The sequence below is a fragment of the Rhipicephalus microplus genome, chromosome 2 (genome assembly GCF_043290135.1).
Source record: "Rhipicephalus microplus isolate Deutch F79 chromosome 2, USDA_Rmic, whole genome shotgun sequence".
Classification (NCBI taxonomy): domain Eukaryota; kingdom Metazoa; phylum Arthropoda; class Arachnida; order Ixodida; family Ixodidae; genus Rhipicephalus; species Rhipicephalus microplus.
Genome location: NC_134701.1, coordinates 270,032,486 through 270,050,934, shown reverse-complemented (window position 1 = coordinate 270,050,934; position 18,449 = coordinate 270,032,486). Strand labels below are relative to the sequence as shown.

Genomic DNA, 18,449 nt, shown 5'->3' with positions numbered 1-18,449 from the left:
ACATGCAAGCGGAATGCGCTCGTGCCTTCTTTAAAATCTGCTGGCCGCTTGGCCGATGCGGCCATTTTGCTATTCTTTTCTTTTTCAATTTTGTTCGTGTTTTCTGAAGAGGCAACAGTTAAGGTGACTTATTTTCTCTGTAAGACGAAACTCGGTCGGCAAAAATAAAATGAACTTTTTCTTGCACATTTTGTATTAAAAAAAACAGACATACAAGTAGTGTGAAAGTGTCATTAACTTACAACTGGGACACGGACATAATGAGCAAACGTTGAATGTTGAACTCAGAAGATCCGAGCCAATGCGAACGAAAACTATCAACAATCGCAAGTAGGACACGTCGTATATGATTCAACCACGTTTGTTATGACGGCGCGCATAGTTTTCTCACAGAACTTGAGTTCCGAACGAGACTGAAGTTCCGAGGCACAGATGAGGCTTAAGGCGATCAGAAGCTTTTTCGAGAAAGAACGTCGCTGGAAACAGTGTTTCGGCAATTTGACTCGTCTTCGTCACGGCAACAGCGTTGACTCGACGAAAAAAAGTTCACTTGTGAAAAGGTTGACTGCCTCGGCATTCTCTGTATTAATTTTAAAAGTATTTAGTCTATCACGTGTACTTGAGTGACGCTATTAGAAGTTAACACTAAACAATGTTCAAAATGCCGCTACAAGAATTTCATGAACGGGAAGCAGCCTATAATTACTTGACATCATTTGAACTACACACGAAAGTAACAGAAAGTAATACTATGTAACAGAGCCAACTCGAATTCAAGCCTTTCAATGAAGGCATTTTCCCGACAGGAGCCCGGCACTGCACTTATGTCAGTCCTGTCGTCAGGCTTGCAGAGAACTGGTTTGCTCATATGTACTAATGCAAAATCAATACCTGCTCAAATAATGGGTCCGAATTCTTGTGTTCACCACCTGTCGCCTTGAGGAAATTCTGCAAAAACCTTCGCGGAACTAGAAATCTGCGGATCAGCACACCGCAGAGCCGCGAAAACGTTTGATGCCCGATTAAGTCATCTTCGACGAATGTATGGTTGACTTGTTCGGCGTAGCTCACTGCGGCTTTCGTTCTCTGGCCGCCACAACTTGCTGTCTTTATCTTTTCCGTAGTTGACACACCAACCAAGCGAGACAATTGAGCGCGATCCAACTTCTAATATCGCTGAGTGAGGGGCGAAAAGGAGCGGTTGCAAGACACACGAACACAAATCAATCGCTTCCCGCGCTTTGCCTGATTCACAAAATAAAGATTGAGAAAAGAAATATAACAAAAATAGAAGTTCTTTACAACGATATTAATTTTTTTATACGTAAAAACTTTTGAAAGCCAATAAATGCGAACATTCACATAAACTTTATTCCGTCTAAATGAATCTTAGGATGCCTGGCAACCGCTACGAGCGTGCATGTTCCTTGAAACCGAAACTAGCGATGAATTTTCCGGGCCGGTTGGGGGAGTACGAAAAGCCTGAAGCACCCCTTCCTAGAATTTTCGCCTGCCAACCCTATGCCCCTTCCCCGAATCCAACAAGAATACATTAGCCCCCCCCCCCCTTCTACCCCGCAGTGAAAAAATCCTGGCGCTGCGCCTGCCGGCTAGATGAGGCGAGTTTGAGAAGACCCCTGACAATGTCAAACCCTCACTTGGATCTTTTATGAGGCCAAGCAGGCCCATAGCGCGTACCTTATCCAAACCTTCACTTTGTCGCTTGTACATTCGTGCGAGGTACGCTGCTCATGAGAAACTCAAAGTGCACTTAGAAGTGTGGCGGCTTGGGCTAGCTGGTATGACAGAACAGAACGACGACACAAAGACAATTAAGTCCTTCGTGTCATTCTTGTCTCTGTGTCGTCGTTCTGTTCTCGCGCTATAACTATCGTCAAACTGCAAGTTCTATTTCGGTTTTTTTTATGTTACGTACAGTTTCAGTTTTGTAAACAGCTCATTACAAAACCATTATAAAATAAAGCAGCTTACAGTTGCACTGGTGTGCTTGCCAAAACAATGTCTTGAAAAGATGCGTCTCAACCGTTGTTTTCGGTGAAGACACGTGCAGACTCCTTCTGTTCACTCGTTACTTTCGTGTTACTTTCGTAGAGCTAGGTAGCTGAAACATAGAAATGTGTCAGTGTGACTGAACGAAACATTCAAAAACGGGAAAAAAATAGCAATAACCGGATGGTTTACCTGATTTTCACACGCCTTGGACAATGCTTTGGACAGTGCGGCGTTTCTACAGGCCTCAGACAAGGCAGCGAGAACCAAACTGGGTTGATGTCGCGTAAAAGTTCTTGTTTTTAATTTTTTTTATTTACAAATTAATTTTATTGCTGCAGTAAAATAATTTACAAAAAGTTTACAAAACTATACAATATATTATTTTTTAGAGTAGCGCCACCTGCAACCGAAGAAAGTAAGGGCAATGCGGAGGCTTGAACAAGTAACGGGTTCGTGGTAAACATGCCGGCGTTTTGAAATGAAAGCCTCACTAAAGCAGCATTAGCAGGTGTTCTCTGGTAGTTGCTGTCTGCTGCGACGTTCTCTTGTGTACAGCAGTGCCTGTTGTGAATGATGTCTGCAGCAAAATTTTTACCGAGCATAGAGTCATTGGGGTATGAACTGCCAATGTGCAGAGAAGAATACGAAAATTACAAGACGCGCATCCAAACTTTCATTGACGAGTACGGATCTGTATCCTTTGCGTTCGTAGCGTAAACTTTCGTGCGTTCGTAGCGTTAAAAGGTATCCAACTAAGCTTCTAACACGTTGTCATTTTTTTGTACTTAATGATCACCACAAAAATGACATATTTCCGAGAGGAATAAGGAACTGTGCATGCTGAAGCAAATTTAGAAGTAGCATCTACTACCGGCCATGTGTACCCAAATTTACAAACATATCTGAAAGTGTTTTGTGCGTCGGACTACAGGCTCCCCGTGCAATGCATTCCAAAGTTCATGAACAGCCATTGCCATATGGTTGAGTTAAGATTTTCAGTTTTCACTTCTAAATAACACGCGACAGTTGTGTGATTACTGCACTGTAGTGTAACAGCCCTAACCATTCTTGAAATGATACAGAAGTGTTAGATAAGAGTATGTTTGTGTGTCATGCAATTGTGACTGCTTATATATTTACCTTGACTGAATTAGCAATCCAAATGGTCCTGTAAGCCACCAGAACTTTCGCCATCGGTGTGTGCTCGGTTTGGTTGGAAGTGTGTCGGTGACGACATGCTCTGTTGCGTCTCGTGCAAGTCGCATCTCGATTGCCAACTCAATCTCCGTTTGGGCCACAAGCTGTGTACGTACCTCAAATTTGTTCCTTGTGATGGTTTGTGTTGCTAAAAAAGGCACAAGTTCAGGAGAAGATGGAAACTTGAAGAAGTGAAAAATTTTTGAACGTGGAGTGTCGCTAGAGATGGTGTTTCAACAAGCGGACGAGCCGTTGTAAAGGCAACAACCTTGTTGCAGTCTTGAAGAAGACTAAACATTGGCTCAAGCGACACCCTGTCTTCAGAAATTTTATCCCTTCGTGATGCTAAAAAACAGCTGGCATCTGCCTCCAAACTTGTGCTACCCTTGAATTCACGTGTTCCAGTGCACTGGTTAACTGAGGAGTGCCTTCGTTCTAGTGTTATTGGTCAGTCACGTCGGGGATGTTATTTGCACGCATTCGGATATATAAAAATGGACACAAGTCAACTTGGTGAAAGAGTAAGCATTATTTTTGTGCTGCATGGTTATTGTGCACGTTTAGGTAAAGCTTGTCACGAGAATTATGTACCTCAGTGAATGCGTTGAGCGTAAAACCAAAAAAATTTTCTAAACGGATCAACGAGGTATACAGCCCCAGCCTCTCGACGCAGATGGTCTTAGCATCTCTTCATTCCTTTTTAGAGAGCCTTCACAATGTTCACATTGGTCGGCCATTCATTCACAATGTCTGAGCAAAGCGAAGTGAATGATTGGACTAATTATTTTGTGCTACTAAAGAATTAAATTTTTTTTTTTCAACCTTTTTACCGTAACTGAAGAAAATTTCCCGTTCAACTTGAGTGAGGACACAACAGGACAGTTGTGTCTTTGTTCAATTTGTGCTGAAAAGTTCCCTCAGTTATGAACCAACACCAAGTAGTTTGAACCAGGATTATTCTTACAATCTGTAGAATGTCAAGTTACTGAAGGCATAAACATGAGTGGCCAGAGTGGCAGCTTAGAGCTTGGCTGCACAAGCATAAAGGTATTAATGTAGTAACTAAATATATTACGCTTTGCTGCTGGTGTGAAACGTAGGCAGTGGTTTAATTGTAAATACGTAGCATGCAGAATCTTTTGTTGTTGTTTTTTCTGTCGGGTACACTCTTAGAACACACACAAAAAAGTGTGCCTACAATTGTGGTGAAACAAAACATGCAAAATGTTGGTGACAGCATATGGTGACATAGAGTGAGAATTTTTATGCAAGCACCATTGCATATACTAAAATATGGGACATGCCAAAACTCTCTTATTGTATGTAGCAGCTTTCCTTCCGTTTCCAAATGTGCCCTTAAATCTCTCTTGTTGAAGGAAAACTGCCATTGATTATCTCACTATTAGCAACACATTTCTAGGCATATTTCCATGCATACACTGACAACATTTAACATTTAAGTAGACTAGGATTGCATACTTCTGATATCCAGGTAATGATAGAGAGTTTTACAATTACCCTAAGGGCAAATTTTTTATCATTATATGTCCTCTTGGGGTGAATATAAACAACATGTTACTTTAGTTATGTTATCTACAATACTGATAACTTCTCTGAATTTTCCCCTATAGGGTCCATCATGCATCAACATAAAAACAGTTAATCATTGTATTGCAGATAAGGAATGTACAGAAAAGCTGGTTTCATCTCTGAAAGATGCTCATAAAAGCTGTTGCCCTTGGAAGACTGCACCTTGTCCGGGTGAGTGCAAAGTTGTAATCTCTTTTTCCCATCACTATGGTTCTAATACCGCTGTCACGCAGGCATTTTTAATCCCAATCAGTGCCAATGCGGATGAACTACGATCCGGATTAGGGGCTGCTACATGGTCACTTTTCATCACGATCAGGCCCGATCGGGATTAAGGCTAACGCGATCTGGCTCGGAGATCATGATTTCGCTGTCGTCTGCACTCCCTGGCCGAGCTTCTTGAAGGCACAATAAACAAGAAAATTGTGCGTAGTTAAGTAAAAGCAGATTAAAAGGGGTAAATTTTTATATACAATCAAATTGTAAGCTGTCTAAATTGGAACAATATTTGAAATATTGCATGTTTTGAGATTCATATCGACCGCATGTATTTATGGGAGAAGCAGACAGTAACCAGATGACCATTGTCTTCGATGCTTAATTCAACTCTTGCACTGTCGAAGCAGTTCGAGCACCTCAAAGCAAACTGATTATGAGTTTCTTTAGCTTTTTGACTACGTCGCAGCGTAAGCACACTTCGTGGTCGAATGAAGAGACCTTTACAGTAATTTATCGCTAGTACGAGCGACCGGGAGACCTGAGGAGCCAAATGACATAACGCCTGTACAATGATATACCCGCTTCGCTGCGAGTAGATGGCTTCGAGCGGTTGCCATTAGATATAAAAATGGAGACAACCTCACGCAGCAGTGAAGGTAACAGCTAGGAAAACTCCATCGAGTGATATATTAATGAAATTGTTTTTTATTGGCATGCAAAGTTTTGATGTTTGAGCAGTTCTTGCACCAATAACATTGCTGATAAAGGGCTCTACCACGGTGTAGGAAGGGGAGGTGACTGATCGCCTTGGAAGCGCAGCAGAGCAGCTCCATGAAAAACTTGTTCGGGGTCGCCTTCTCCCTACTAGAGGACGCTAGAAGTACCGGGGCCATGCGAGTCGCGAATTGATAGCGGCCACTTCAGTTCGCTCCGACACGAGGCCATCTTTCATATCGAACGTTTCTGTTTTTTGTAAATTATCCGCAATCTTTTAAAGTTTTGGTTAACCCTGTGAGCTTATACGACATGCGTGCGGCCATGTAAAAGCGATGGGGAAGAAGTGTTTCGCCCCACGCTGCAACGCAAGGTACAAGTCCTGTACCGAGAAACTTTCGCTGTTTTCTGCGCCGAGAGATGAAGAACGTCTTCGGGTGTGGAGGAATGCCATTCCACGCAAGGATCAAATCCTACAGTCAACAGACCACCTCTGCGAACGGCACTTCGAGCCTCATTTGGTGAGCAAAACCTGGGAAAAGGTCTACAACGGCAATGTTTTGTGTAGAGCACCCCGGAAAGCGTCCCTCTCCAAAGATGCAGTGCCCAGTATTTTCCCGGACTGCTCAAGCTATCTCTCGAAAGAGAAAAAACAACGCAAGAGGCCAGCCGAGAGACTCGGTGGCTCGCTTTCTCAATGCTTTCTTGCGGATCCCCCCGAAAGTGGTGCTACTGGTTCGGACATGCTCTTGCATAATTGTACCTTGGCACCCCTCGCAGCGCTGTCAACTTTCAATGAACTGTTTAGAAGCCCAGCATGCGTTGAGCTTCCGTCCACAACTTGGGATTTTCACCGACTGCAGGTTCACGAGCTTCGCAATTGTGTTCTCGGAATTGTGGCACGTTCGAGAACTACAGTGCGCTGCTGACACAAGCCACATAGTGCCGTAGAAACTGCTTGACATTAATCAAGACATGAGCAAAAGTAGAGTTCCAAAGAAATTACACGCAAAGGAATGCTTGCAAGCTCACCATTGATCATATATTAGATAACAACTGGCTCTCATTTCCTTGCATCACCCACAGAGATGAAGTAATTGCTAAAATCTTGCATTATTATGTGGGCCTTCGGATGAGGCAGTATTGTAAGAGCAGAGAAAAGAAAAGGAAAAAAGACACACAAGCTCAAACTGTCAAAACTTGCGACTGCACAAGCGTCCTATACAGAATATTTGGCTTGGTGTTTGAATGTGTGTGATTTCCTCAACGTTTCTTGTTGGGTATATTTTTCTGTAAAACAGTGCAATTAACATGTATATGTGCAATCAAGCTTATTATACATGAATAACTTTAAAAACATGTTTAAAGAAGTTTCGCCCCGCTCGCCCGCCGCGTTGAGTCACCTCTCCTTCCTACACCGTGGGCTCTACAGAAATATCAGACGCTGAATTTTGTCAATGACGCGTTTTAGGGCACGCACGTGCCTGCTGGTGCATTTCAACTGACCCAAGCTCGGACTAATTACCTTAGGCCGTGTAGGAGTGACCATAAAGTGGATTGTGATTCTGAAAGCTGATCCGGATAGCCCTGATCGCGATTAAAAGTGCCCATGTGAAAACGGCATAACAAATGTACCAATTGTCTGCTACAGAGTCCTATGCTGTCATGGAGCCAGTGATGCGTCATGAAGCCCTTGACCAGTTGCGCGAGAGACTTGGTACACTAGTCCCCATCTTCTCCTCGCTCCCTTTGCTCAGCACTGAGCAGCTTCAGAAGCAGGTATGTGTACTGGTATGTGCCTGAATGTGCAGTTTGTGGCTAATAGGCTTCTCATCACCATTAGTTTTTCACAGGGAAAAATGTTACATAGATCCCAGGCACTTTGAAATTCAATAATATTATGCAAAGCAACGCATAGGTGGCGGACCATCCATCATTGTTTAGGGTTTTTCAGTGTGCAAATAAACCAATGTGTTCGCTCAAAATAAGCAATTGTGTGTTTATAGTGAGCCTTTTACTTCAACGAAAAAACTTTACAAGTTCTATTACGAATTGAACTGAACATGAAGGCAGGTCAGTGTTGCAAAGCATCTTCATTGCACTATCTGCTATGAAGGAAACACTGAGGAAAGTTGTTTTATCCTGAAGGTAGTTCACACTGACACAATGTTTTAAAGTGTTTTCTCCCACTAATGCAAGATATGAGGAAATCAGCACAGTGATTTTTATAATGCATAGGAAGGACATTCTCAGCGTTGCTGGATGAAAGGGCACATCCGCGTACAGAGCGACACAATGTTTTAAAGTATTTTCTCTCACTAATGCAAGATATGAGGAAATCAGCACAGTGATTTTTATAATGCATAGGAAGGGCATTCTCAGCATTGCTGGATGAGAGGGCTCTGTACACATCCGTGTACAGAGCCTTTCAGATAAAAAAATACTGCTTATAAAATGACCACGTGCTTTTGAGATTAGCTACTGCAGTTATGAACACTACGAAGGGAAGCCTTTCTGTCTTGCTGGAAAAAACTGGGTCAAAGGAAATCAGTTGGCGGTCCCTTTGATCTTGCCACCATGCGGTGCACATGCTAGTCGCCTTTAAAAGTTTATTAGCCTCGGCAAGACAAAAATGCGCATGCGGCAATGACTGTTAAGAGCACGGGGCTGTTGTGTTTGGAGTTGTACATGTGGTCACAACTTTACTCACACCAATTCTTGTTTTGCTCAAAGTGCCTGAAACAAGGCAAAGCAGAAGCCTGCCAACCATTACATGCTTGGACTGCGCCACAGAATGCTTCACATTAAAGTGTGTCGTCTCTCCACAGACGCTGGAGAGAGAACAGATGTGTTTTACAGTGTTAAAATAGAGTCCTAATTTTTTTATTGTTTATTTACTTACAGCTTGGTAATGAAGCAATAGCAAAGATATGCAAGTTGGCTGGTGAAGAGCGAACAGTCGAAAGCGAACGAGCCATCTTGCTTGCACTGACTGGCTGGAAGACAGCGTAAGAGGCGCTTTATAATATTTGACAGGTTTTCAGCTTGCTCTTGCTGATTATGCTTTTCTGCTGGCCCTTTGCTGATGGCGCTCTTTTTTTTTTGCATAGAAACTCACTTGTACACATATGCAAAACGTTCTTTTTTTTAGTCTTATTACATGTTGCTGGTCTAGTGGCTAAAGCGAAGAAGGGAATTGAGTGTTTACTGAGTGAAAAAAAATGGGGGGGGGGGGGTGAAATGCATGAACGTTCGGAGAGTGACAAACCATAGTTTTTAGACTTCAAGCTTACAATTTTTTGGTTGCCCATCTGCTGGGTGTACTGCTCATGCTGACGCAAGGGGCTTTTGCCTTTTGACTTGGCCCACAAAAATCTTGTCTAGTGGTCTCTTCTATGCCTTAAGGTGGTGTGTACATTTTTATCAAATGATGCCAGAAAGCTTTTTAATCATGTCATATGAGATAAACTCACAAACAATCTTTTTGTAATATCTTCATAACTATTTTGGCAAGTCTGGTAAAATACCAGGATATCTACTAAAGTGTGAAAGGTCTATAATTTAGATTAGGAGAGCTGGATATTGGCATGCGAGCTCATCTAAGTATTTCTTCTTCATTCAGGCAGTTTTTTTTTTTTTCACTAGATTAAGCACTTGTCTAAACTTATTTTTGGGCAGTAACATGTGTATTGGTATAACTATTTAATTAATTTTGCTTATCGATGAGACCATACGTGTGGCTTTTTGACCATATCACCTGCAAATTTTTAGAAGCAGCATCCTGTTATACACTGTATTAGAAAAAATTGGCAAGTTAGCTATTCAGATAAACACAGCTTGATATATTGGACCAACACTCATTGCTGCTGTAGCACTTATCTCATTACCTATTATTTGCTAGTGCGTAGCCAATTATTCTGGTGCTGTGTTTAGTATGTATATTACATTTGCAAGCACTACTAGTAGAGTATTAAAATTATCTCAGTTATTGCAAAAAGTGGTGAAGTATCATAATTTCTTTTTGTTTCTGACAGTTGACTTTAGATCTTCTTTATAAGCATTTCTCATACAAAGTTTACTTCTCCATGAGGTACTATGGCCAACTAGCGGTGGTGTAATCCTCCCCCTCGTCGCAAACAGCGAATGCTAGTACAGTTTACTTGTAATGGGACTTGAAAAATGTAAACACATTGGTTGCGATTAAACTACATTCAAGACTGTTTTATGTCATTTTCTTTTTTTCCAAAAACTATCCGAGAATGAAACCGATTGCCTTCAAGCACTGCCTCTATTATCTCTAATTATTGTTCTTTTCTTTGTTGGAATGACTGTGTTTTAGTTTTTTTATTATGATATGTATTTGTACTACTGATTGTGATTACTGTAATTGGTACTTTTTTATTAGTGAGTCGTTTGACTGACAATGTATCTTCCTTCTTCGTCCTTTTTTGTATTCTCTTCCAAACTGTAATGCCCATTGGTGCCGTGGGTAATGAAATTAGTAAGCAATGTGTAAGAAGAGGGATACAGTTCAGCAACTTGTACCTCAGCTTCACTTGAACAATGACTGGTGCCACTATCAGTATGGCAATAGTGTAATATGTATGTGAGGCACTGACTGTATGCTTCATCTGAGTTAGTTGCAGAGACTCTAGACACGGTGAAAGTGATGCTTTGGAGGCCTTGGAACATGAAATAGGGACTTAGTGATTGCTCTTACCGCCTCTTTAATGAAGTCTTGTCATAACTCTCATGCGAACACATGCTTCCAGTCTTGAATTCAACTTTATACATCAGCTCTTTGCATTTATCCAGAGATTTGAAATGATCACTTATATTGTCTTCCCTCCTGGCCTCAGCAATCCAACTGAAAAACTGAAGCAACTCAGCTGCGAGTTTTGCTGTAGGAAGGTTGGAACCTGGCTCTACGCATCTCCCAAGGAGCTCGTCTCAGAGGACACTGGTTGCAAGCAAGAAAACGGCGATGGACATGGTGTCAAAAGGAAACACGAGGAGGTAACGACCTGCTCGGCACGGTTTGGGTTTGGCTGACTTCTCATCGCAGTAAACTCTCCGTAATCGGAAAATCTCTAATGGAACTACTGCTTGAATGGAACAACTGCTTTTAATGCAATTGATTTAGTTTCTGAATTTCACGTCCTTCTTCCTCTCCCAATTAACGGAAAATGTTTTTTCTGGTCTTGTTTCATTTAACAAGTATACTGTAGAATCTACATTCCCCCCATTATTACCCGCCACCACAAAGTGTGACGCCACACATTTAACCTTATAAGCTCTCACACTCACAGATATATAGAACTATGCGTTTCATGGTCTTATTTTAATAGGCATTAAATGCAAACATCTTTGTACGCTTAAATTGAGGCTGACGAATGTTGAGACATTGAAATTGATCCGGAATGCATCGATTCTAATCAGATTGCAGGCTTAGCATGTGATACCCCTTGACTTTAAAGAATTACCATTCTATTTTACTGCAGCTGCAGTTAATATTTTGAAACGAGGCTTGTTTTATCTTTCTGCCCATTCCATTATGTTATAAATGTAGCTTACAATGCACAGCTGTGAGCCACATGTTTCGCTGACCATAAAATTGGGACACATTACTGGGACAGTGCTTGGCTTGTCATGCCCCCAAGGTTGCCAGTGACGGCACTGTCATTGTTGTCATCATGCTCCCATTGGATTATTGCGTTTATGCTGTGAGATTTTGAGATTTGGCTATTTCACCATATTCGATACATAATAATATATACAGTTTGAACAAAGGTCGAATAGAAAAGAGTAGAAAGTCTCATAACATGGTGAGGATATCAGGGTAAAAGCTGCAATATCTGCAGCTTGACAAGCCCCGCCACCCCGACACAATGGTAGCAACGTGCAGTACAGAGACAGGTTTACTTAAGGCAAAACATTTGAACTCGCACTGCGAAAATCACTACAAACACCCGAGAAGCATTTTTTATTGAAAAACTAAACATTTAATGAAACCATACTTAAAATAGAATTTTTAGACATTACACGTAGAGTATCGCTTGCTAATTTGAACTTATTTAGTACAGTATGTAGACAAAATTGTAGTAGCGGTGACCCATAGTTTGTACGAAGCCGTGGAATGTACCAGTTGGCAGTGTGTCTCGTTGAACGTGTGGAAGAATTTACAGTTAAATTGGCTAGTTTATGTATGTGGTGGGTTTTACAGATTAGTTCTGATCTGAATGTTAAGAGACAGTATTCATAGAGAAATTCACTTTTTAAGATCTTCAATCTTATGAAAGAATCAGACGTATGTGTATAGTAGGAAATGCTTGAGGTGGCACGTATTGCATTCTTTTGTGATATGATCATGTTATGTAATGATTTTTTGTCCTGGTTCCCCAAACTAAATCACAATAGCGTAAGTGGGGAGTAAATAGGGCATGATATACTATAAGTTTTTGCTGTTCTGGTAATATGCGTTGACATTTTCTAAGAATTCTCACTACTCTACAAAGTTTGCTCCTTATGTAATCGGTGTGATGCTCCCAATACATATGTTTGTGAAACACAAATCCTAGCGTCTTTGCATAGGGGGAGAATTCTATTTTCATATTATTTAATTACAATGAATTAAGTATAGGACATGGTGTAGATTTCACTCTGAAGATAACAGCTTTAGTTTTGGAACAGTTTATACGTAAGAAGTTTTTTACTCTCCAAGTGTAAAGTTTGCCTAATGTATCACTTGCCAATGATATGATATTATCAATGTCCATTCCAGAAAAAAACAAACTCGTATTATCTACATAAATAACATACTCTATTGATGTGTTTATCCTTGTGATATGATTTATAAAAATAATAAACAAAAGTGAGCCGAGTATGCTACCCTGTGGTACGCCATGTCTTATTTTTGCTAGGCTGATGTTATTGTTATGTTCTGTGCAGAGAAGTTTTCCTTTTTTGGGGAATTTTCACCTGTCATTCTGAGATAAAGGGAAAAGGGGAATCTTCGTGATTTTTGCAGGGAATTTCAGGAATGATCAAATTCTCCTCTGACGGCCGATAATTAGCGGTCACAGTGTGCCTTCATCTGCTGTAATCGGTTCTAACTTCTGACACATGCACAACGCAAGCATATCCTTCAAGATTTGTTTCTGATATCTACGCAGAGCGATATCTAGCTCACTAGTGGGGTTAGACTTGAAGCCAACAATGTGCAGTGTACTAACAGTGTATGAATTTATAAAATCATGCTTCTGTTGTGTGACAGTGGAGAGGCTAGTCGCGATTTCAAAAGTAATTGTAGTGTGTATGTGCGTGGACTTGGGCGGAAATTAGTACTATTGTGCAAGAAATTTTGCTGGGAATTTTTTCAACGTTTGCAGGGAAAAATTTCCCAAATACGGAATTTTCATGTCTCTGAATGGGAATTCTTCGGCGTAGTATGGAACATCACTGTGTTGGCTAACCTCCCTGTCCTTCCTCCTCCTGCATTCATGTATTCTGTTGGGAAGTTCAGTCACACAGAGCTAAAATAGTTTCACACCGACTTAAAAGTTACTGACACAAAAATTTTGGCGTCACGTCTTTTTTCTTTCTCCATCGTGTTGCTGGGGCCCTGCTAGTCATCTTTGCTGCCCTGCTGCGGTGGTCTAGTGGCTGAGGTACTCTGCTGCAGACCCACAGGTCAAGGGATCGAATCCTGGCTGGGGTGGCTGCCTTTTTTATGGAGGCGAAAATGCTGTAGGCCCGTGTGCTCAGATTTGGGTGCGCGTTAGCGAACCCCAGGAGGTCGAAATTTCTGGAGCCTTCCACTACGGCGTCTCTCGTAAATATAAGGTGGTTTCGGGACGTTAAGCCCCACATATCAATCTATCAATCAGTCGTGTTTGCTGCTGCGTGTGACAGATAATTAATTACAAGCTCCTCACTGCAGACCAGTCTCAGTTTCGGTTTGAGAGAGTTCTAAGAAAGACAAGCTGCCGGGTGCAACTATCGCCACCTCGCGAGTGCAGTGCTCGACCATATCAGCACACGGAACTGTGACGCACGTCCGCATGGTCCACATCAAGAAGTCCTTTTGAACATGAAACGGCTCTGATTGATATGTGGCGTTGAACGTTTCAAGATCACCATATGATTATGAGAGATGCCGTAGTGAAGAGCTCCGGGAATTTCGACGACCTGGGGTTCTTTAACGTGCACTCAAATCATGAAACGGGACAGCAGTGTCGCAAAACGCAAAACTGTCGATGCATGCACATCGGCCACACTTTCAAGCAACCGCCAACTTGTAGTCTGCTGGAGTAAATGCGGTAAAATAGAAATGGCGGTTATGACATTGTCATAACTTGTTGTATCATCAGCTAAAGCGTGGTAACGTGAGGGAAGTAAGGGGTCACTGTGGCGTCACTTTTGAGGGTGTCAATAACGTGCATACAAACTTCAATATTCATTTAAAATACCGTCCAAGTTAAATATTCACTGTTGATATTTTGCAGATGATATATGCATGTTCACGGGAATAGATCCCGCAGGCTGTCTCGATTGTGAAATTTTGTGTCGGTAACCCTTTGAAGCTTCTGTAATAAGTGGTTCAGTCGCAGCTCTCAGACTACTATTAGAATTAGACAAGCAGAAGTCTTCTGATGTTTTAAATTATTCTCTTTGCCATTGGTAAATTGAATCATCTTTGCACGTCAACAGTCCTCAGGGCAATCGGACAATGTATGCAAAAGCTCCGTCCAGTGTTTTCTTGGCAATATTTCGAAAAGAACCCAGAACCACTCTGAAAGACATGTTAGGGAAATAAAAGTACATGACTTATATGTAATATAATCATTTATTTTCTTTTCAATTCATAAGGAAACGTGGTACATTGGCCATTATCCTATGGTGCCTTCGTTGTGCATGTGTATGTCTATTGAGTTGCCGTTATGTGTCAGGTGAACTGATAATCTGTAGTGTATTGCCATATAAATGGAACTCACACCAAAAGATTACATGCATGGTTCTGGTAAATAGTTGTAGTGCCAAGACCACACAGCTTGTGGTCTGTGTTCCTTACAAGTTTTGTTTCTTATACTCATCACCTGTGCTGTGCCAGCTTCAGCCATTTGGTTTATACAACTGTGGTCTTGCAGTCTGGATAGTCTTGTACTTGTAATGAAATCCATGTGCTATACTTGTGGTGTTTTTAGGAAGAAATGGACCCACTGAAGGAGCATCGTCCCTGGTGCATTTGGGTTGTGACTGGAACATCAGGAAAAAAAGGCTGGGTTGTTTATAGCGAGTGCCTCCTAAGGAATCTCGAATCAAGCAGCGATCAAACCGGAACTGGCCCTTCTGCTTCAGTAAGGCTCGAGCATAGTAGAGTGATCTCACCATCTGTTTCACTGTGTTGTGCACTTTACCGCATGAGTCTATTATGGATCTTGAGAGCGCGTGACCAACGGTCTTTCCATGACCTCTCCGGAAGGTCTGCTGTCATCAGCAGCTGTGCTACACCTAAGACACATAACTTTCACAATTTGTAGTTTGTCCATTTTCTTGTTCTAATACCTGCCTATGCACACTCCACTCAAGGCACATTGTCATTACGATGGGTCAACTATCAAGAAGTGTAATGGCTTCAATGCAGACGAGTGCTTTCTGTAAAATTGATGATGTAGTCGGTGTGCTTGGCAGTAGGAAAATGGACATGCCAGTGAACAACGAATCGATGCATTGCTGGGTGAGCACTTCTGTAGGCGGGTGGCGTTGCTAAGTGGCACAGCTGAAACGGTTTTAGCTAGGACTCAAGTGGTCCATCAGATTTTATAGTCGGCTTTACTCCAAGCACTGTTGTGTTATGGCAGCACTTCGTTTGGCCTAGTGAAACAAAATTTCTCTTTGGCTGAAACACATTGACAGGCTAGTTGGTTAGCATCTGTTGTATAGTAATAAAGTGCGACTTCATGAGAGCATAGAAAGATAACAGGCACAGTGCTGCGTCTGTTTTGTTTCTATTTCGTCGTCAAGACGTGCCTACTCGTTCTTGACTTAGGCCAAATTAATAGCAGATAAGTAGTACTAGTAAGGGATGTGTATTATATTATGTACATAAGCATTCAAAATAGCAAACAAACATACAAAAAATGTTCCTTACTTCCAGTTCGTCAAGGATTACAGCTGGACTTTGGCTTTAAATGTTGAAGTAAATGTTTTCATACATTCGTTCATTATTTCTAATGCTTACTAACCCCACAATGCACAAAAACATTCCCTTGATGTGTGTGTATTTTTATGCCATCTTAGCAAAGCAGCGAAACTCCTAAATGTTTACTCTTTATAAATATAACAGAATTTGATCTCGCCATATAATGTGTGCATATTGTCTAAAGATTTAACTCAAGTCCCAGAATCCAAAAATTTCAACGTGATATACATTTAGCTCTGCAGGACATGATAGTTGCATCCTCTTCAGGTGCTAATTATGAACCACTGTAAAATTTTTATGGCATGATTACATGGCACTTATTATTATATTTTAAGACGAAGAAATGAAGAATTATGTTGTTTTGTTTCAGTAATTAATGTAAATTAGCATGTAATGAAAGTCTAATTATGCTGCAATCAGTCAGCTTCGGTACCTGCATAAAAAGAATCACATATTAGACCCAAAATGCATGTACAGTTGCTTTTTTGGTTTTATTAATTTCAAACAAAGAAAAAAATTACTCTAGACTAAAGTCCCGAAATGCGGCACGTCGAACCATTGTCGAACATGCTAGTGTCTCCAGCACTGTGGTTCTCTGCATCAGCAAGCAGCCCAGTGAAGTTAAATGATCGCTAGTTGTCCACTTAGAAAGCCTGCACGAATGCCCAGACTGCATTTCAAGCCATTTGAAGAAACTTGTGGAGAATGACGTGCCTCCAAAGTTGATGTGTACTACTGTACAAACTGCCACTGAAGAGGATATATAGTTCCTTCAAGGTGTCTATTCCTGGCTAGCATGCAATTATGCATCTGATTGTACTTCAAGTAAAAATTTACCCAAGAAGCTTGTCATGCTCACTGCATGAAGCTTGGTTTTTGAGTGGTAAATGATTTTTTTTGTAGTTTACCTTTAACCGTAACAGTGTGTATATGAATTGGTGGAACAAAATATTGGAATGAAAATTGCAAGGAGCTTTGTGCATAACAAAATGGGAATGTGAAAGCCACTTAAGCACTTTGTTGGTATGTGCTGTACATACAAGAATGCAGAAGTCGATTTGATCTTTCAATTGGTCGGTTTAATGTCGCATCGCAGCTCCGGCTATGAGAGACACTGTAGAAGGAGGCCTTTGGTCAGTTTTGACTGCCTGGAGTTCCTTTGTGTGCACTGATGTCGCAAAGCACGGTCCTCTATCGAAATGCATTAACAGTGACAGAGATTGAACGCGTAGATTTCGAGCCAGCAGCTGTTCGAAAAACCAAACTGATTCAAATATGTGGCACACAACCAATAATACAGCCGTGAAAATGCAAACTTTTCAGTCTGGAGCACTTCTGTATCACATGCTAAGACTGATTCCATAGTCCTTTTTTTTTTTTTTGCACAGGTTGCTGCATTTCAAGAAAAAGTTGAACGGATCCTGAACTCGTGGAAGAAGATTAAGGTGCCTCCCACTTGAAGCAACTCTGTTATGCCGGATGAGAAATTCCGCAGCTTCGTATTTCGTATTATATGTTCAATGTTACAGATGATGTTACAAATTATGTTAACAGTTGTGATCTTCAAAAGGTCGAAGCTATCACGCAAACACATTCTCGCAATAAACGTTATTTATTTACATCTTGGTGTTATCACTACACTCCCTCCTTCCCCGTCTGTTCACTCCCTTTTCTCTCCAAGACGCCGCAAAGCTTTAAGACTCTTCGAGACTTTTCATCACTTTGTGCAGTTGCTTTAGCTCGTGAAGCATGACGCCACACTTTTCGGCGGACATGGTGAAATGCACAGGCTTGACTTCGTTTCCTTGTCTCACGGCGAGTTTCATCTGAACCGACGGTTGGCACACTTCGCCGGCAATGCTCGACTCGAGCACGTAGTCTAGGCGCCACTGAGGCGCTCCTTCGAGCGAGGAGAGCCTGAGACTTTGCTCTTTCAGCACTGCTAGTATCTCTGCACAGCGATCCGCGTAGACTTTGCTCAGCGAGACCGCGTGCTCCCGAGGAAGACCTAGCTGAGTGAGTTCGTTCACGAGCGTCTCCTCCTCGACGGAGAACTTGGTGGAGTTCTTCAGAATGAATTCCAAGGCCATGAGCACGCCCTTGACGTCGTCCTCAGTGAACTTGGAGTCTGCTGTCAGTTTGGCCACTTTATCGAAGTCTATCTTGGAATGCAGGAGACCGTTCACAACTTGTGCGCAGAGCAACTTGACTTTCACGGAGCTGATCTTCGACAGCGAACCTATTTCGGCGAGAAGCCAGTCGGGACAATCCCGATCACCGCAGAACTTGAACAACATAGCGGCACTTTAGCTATCCCAGAACGCTGTACGGTACTCTGACAACTTTACCGGCGTTGTGGGCCTCTTGTTTTGCAGACGAAAAAGAGGATACACACAAGGCAAACAGATTATGCTTGCACCTCCCACTTTGTACCGGCTAGTGTACTGGATAGGGTTGACTTCGAAAGACCAACCATATTTGAGACCAACGCCTTGACACAACACTTTAGTAAGTC

At 41.8% G+C, this 18,449-nt stretch overlaps 3 protein-coding genes across 4 annotated transcripts in view; 1 reads left to right on the top strand and 2 right to left on the bottom strand.

The window, feature by feature from the left end:
- LOC119169231 (E3 ubiquitin-protein ligase CCNB1IP1) overlaps positions 1–2,120 on the bottom strand; it is a 32,351-nt gene extending 30,231 nt beyond the window's left edge. The window contains exon 1 of one of the 2 annotated variants that reach the window (XM_075881502.1): positions 1,993–2,120. The gene's annotated coding sequence lies outside the window, so the exon portion shown is untranslated. Of the gene's footprint in view, positions 1–891; positions 1,241–1,992 lie in introns of those variants that run through there. The other variant, XM_037420344.2, reaches the window with a different exon arrangement.
- Positions 2,121–2,476: 356 nt separating this feature from the next.
- LOC119169976 (zinc finger C3HC-type protein 1-like) lies at positions 2,477–17,555 on the top strand. The gene is made up of 8 exons (XM_037420981.2): positions 2,477–2,706; positions 3,168–3,318; positions 4,888–4,971; positions 7,385–7,512; positions 8,638–8,741; positions 10,593–10,749; positions 14,937–15,089; positions 17,323–17,555. Exons 1-8 carry the CDS (start codon positions 2,584–2,586, stop codon positions 17,392–17,394), a joined length of 972 nt encoding a protein of 323 aa, XP_037276878.1. The 5' UTR covers positions 2,477–2,583; the 3' UTR covers positions 17,395–17,555.
- LOC119169977 (COMM domain-containing protein 4) lies at positions 17,528–18,382 on the bottom strand. The gene has a single exon (XM_037420982.2). It carries the CDS (start codon positions 18,229–18,231, stop codon positions 17,629–17,631), a length of 603 nt encoding a protein of 200 aa, XP_037276879.1. The 5' UTR covers positions 18,232–18,382; the 3' UTR covers positions 17,528–17,628.
- Positions 18,383–18,449: the final 67 nt, after the last annotated feature.

Bases quoted from the DNA above. Each gene is read 5' to 3' on its own strand.
- LOC119169976 (XM_037420981.2), top strand. From the start codon at position 2,584: ATGATGTCTGCAGCAAAATTTTTACCGAGCATAGAGTCATTGGGGTAT. The intron at 8,742-10,592 runs GTAAGAGGCGCT...TCCTGGCCTCAG, and splicing joins CTGACTGGCTGGAAGACAGC to CAATCCAACTGAAAAACTGA. The intron at 15,090-17,322 runs GTAAGGCTCGAG...TTTTTTGCACAG, and splicing joins GAACTGGCCCTTCTGCTTCA to GTTGCTGCATTTCAAGAAAA.
- LOC119169977 (XM_037420982.2), bottom strand. From the start codon at position 18,231: ATGTTGTTCAAGTTCTGCGGTGATCGGGATTGTCCCGACTGGCTTCTC.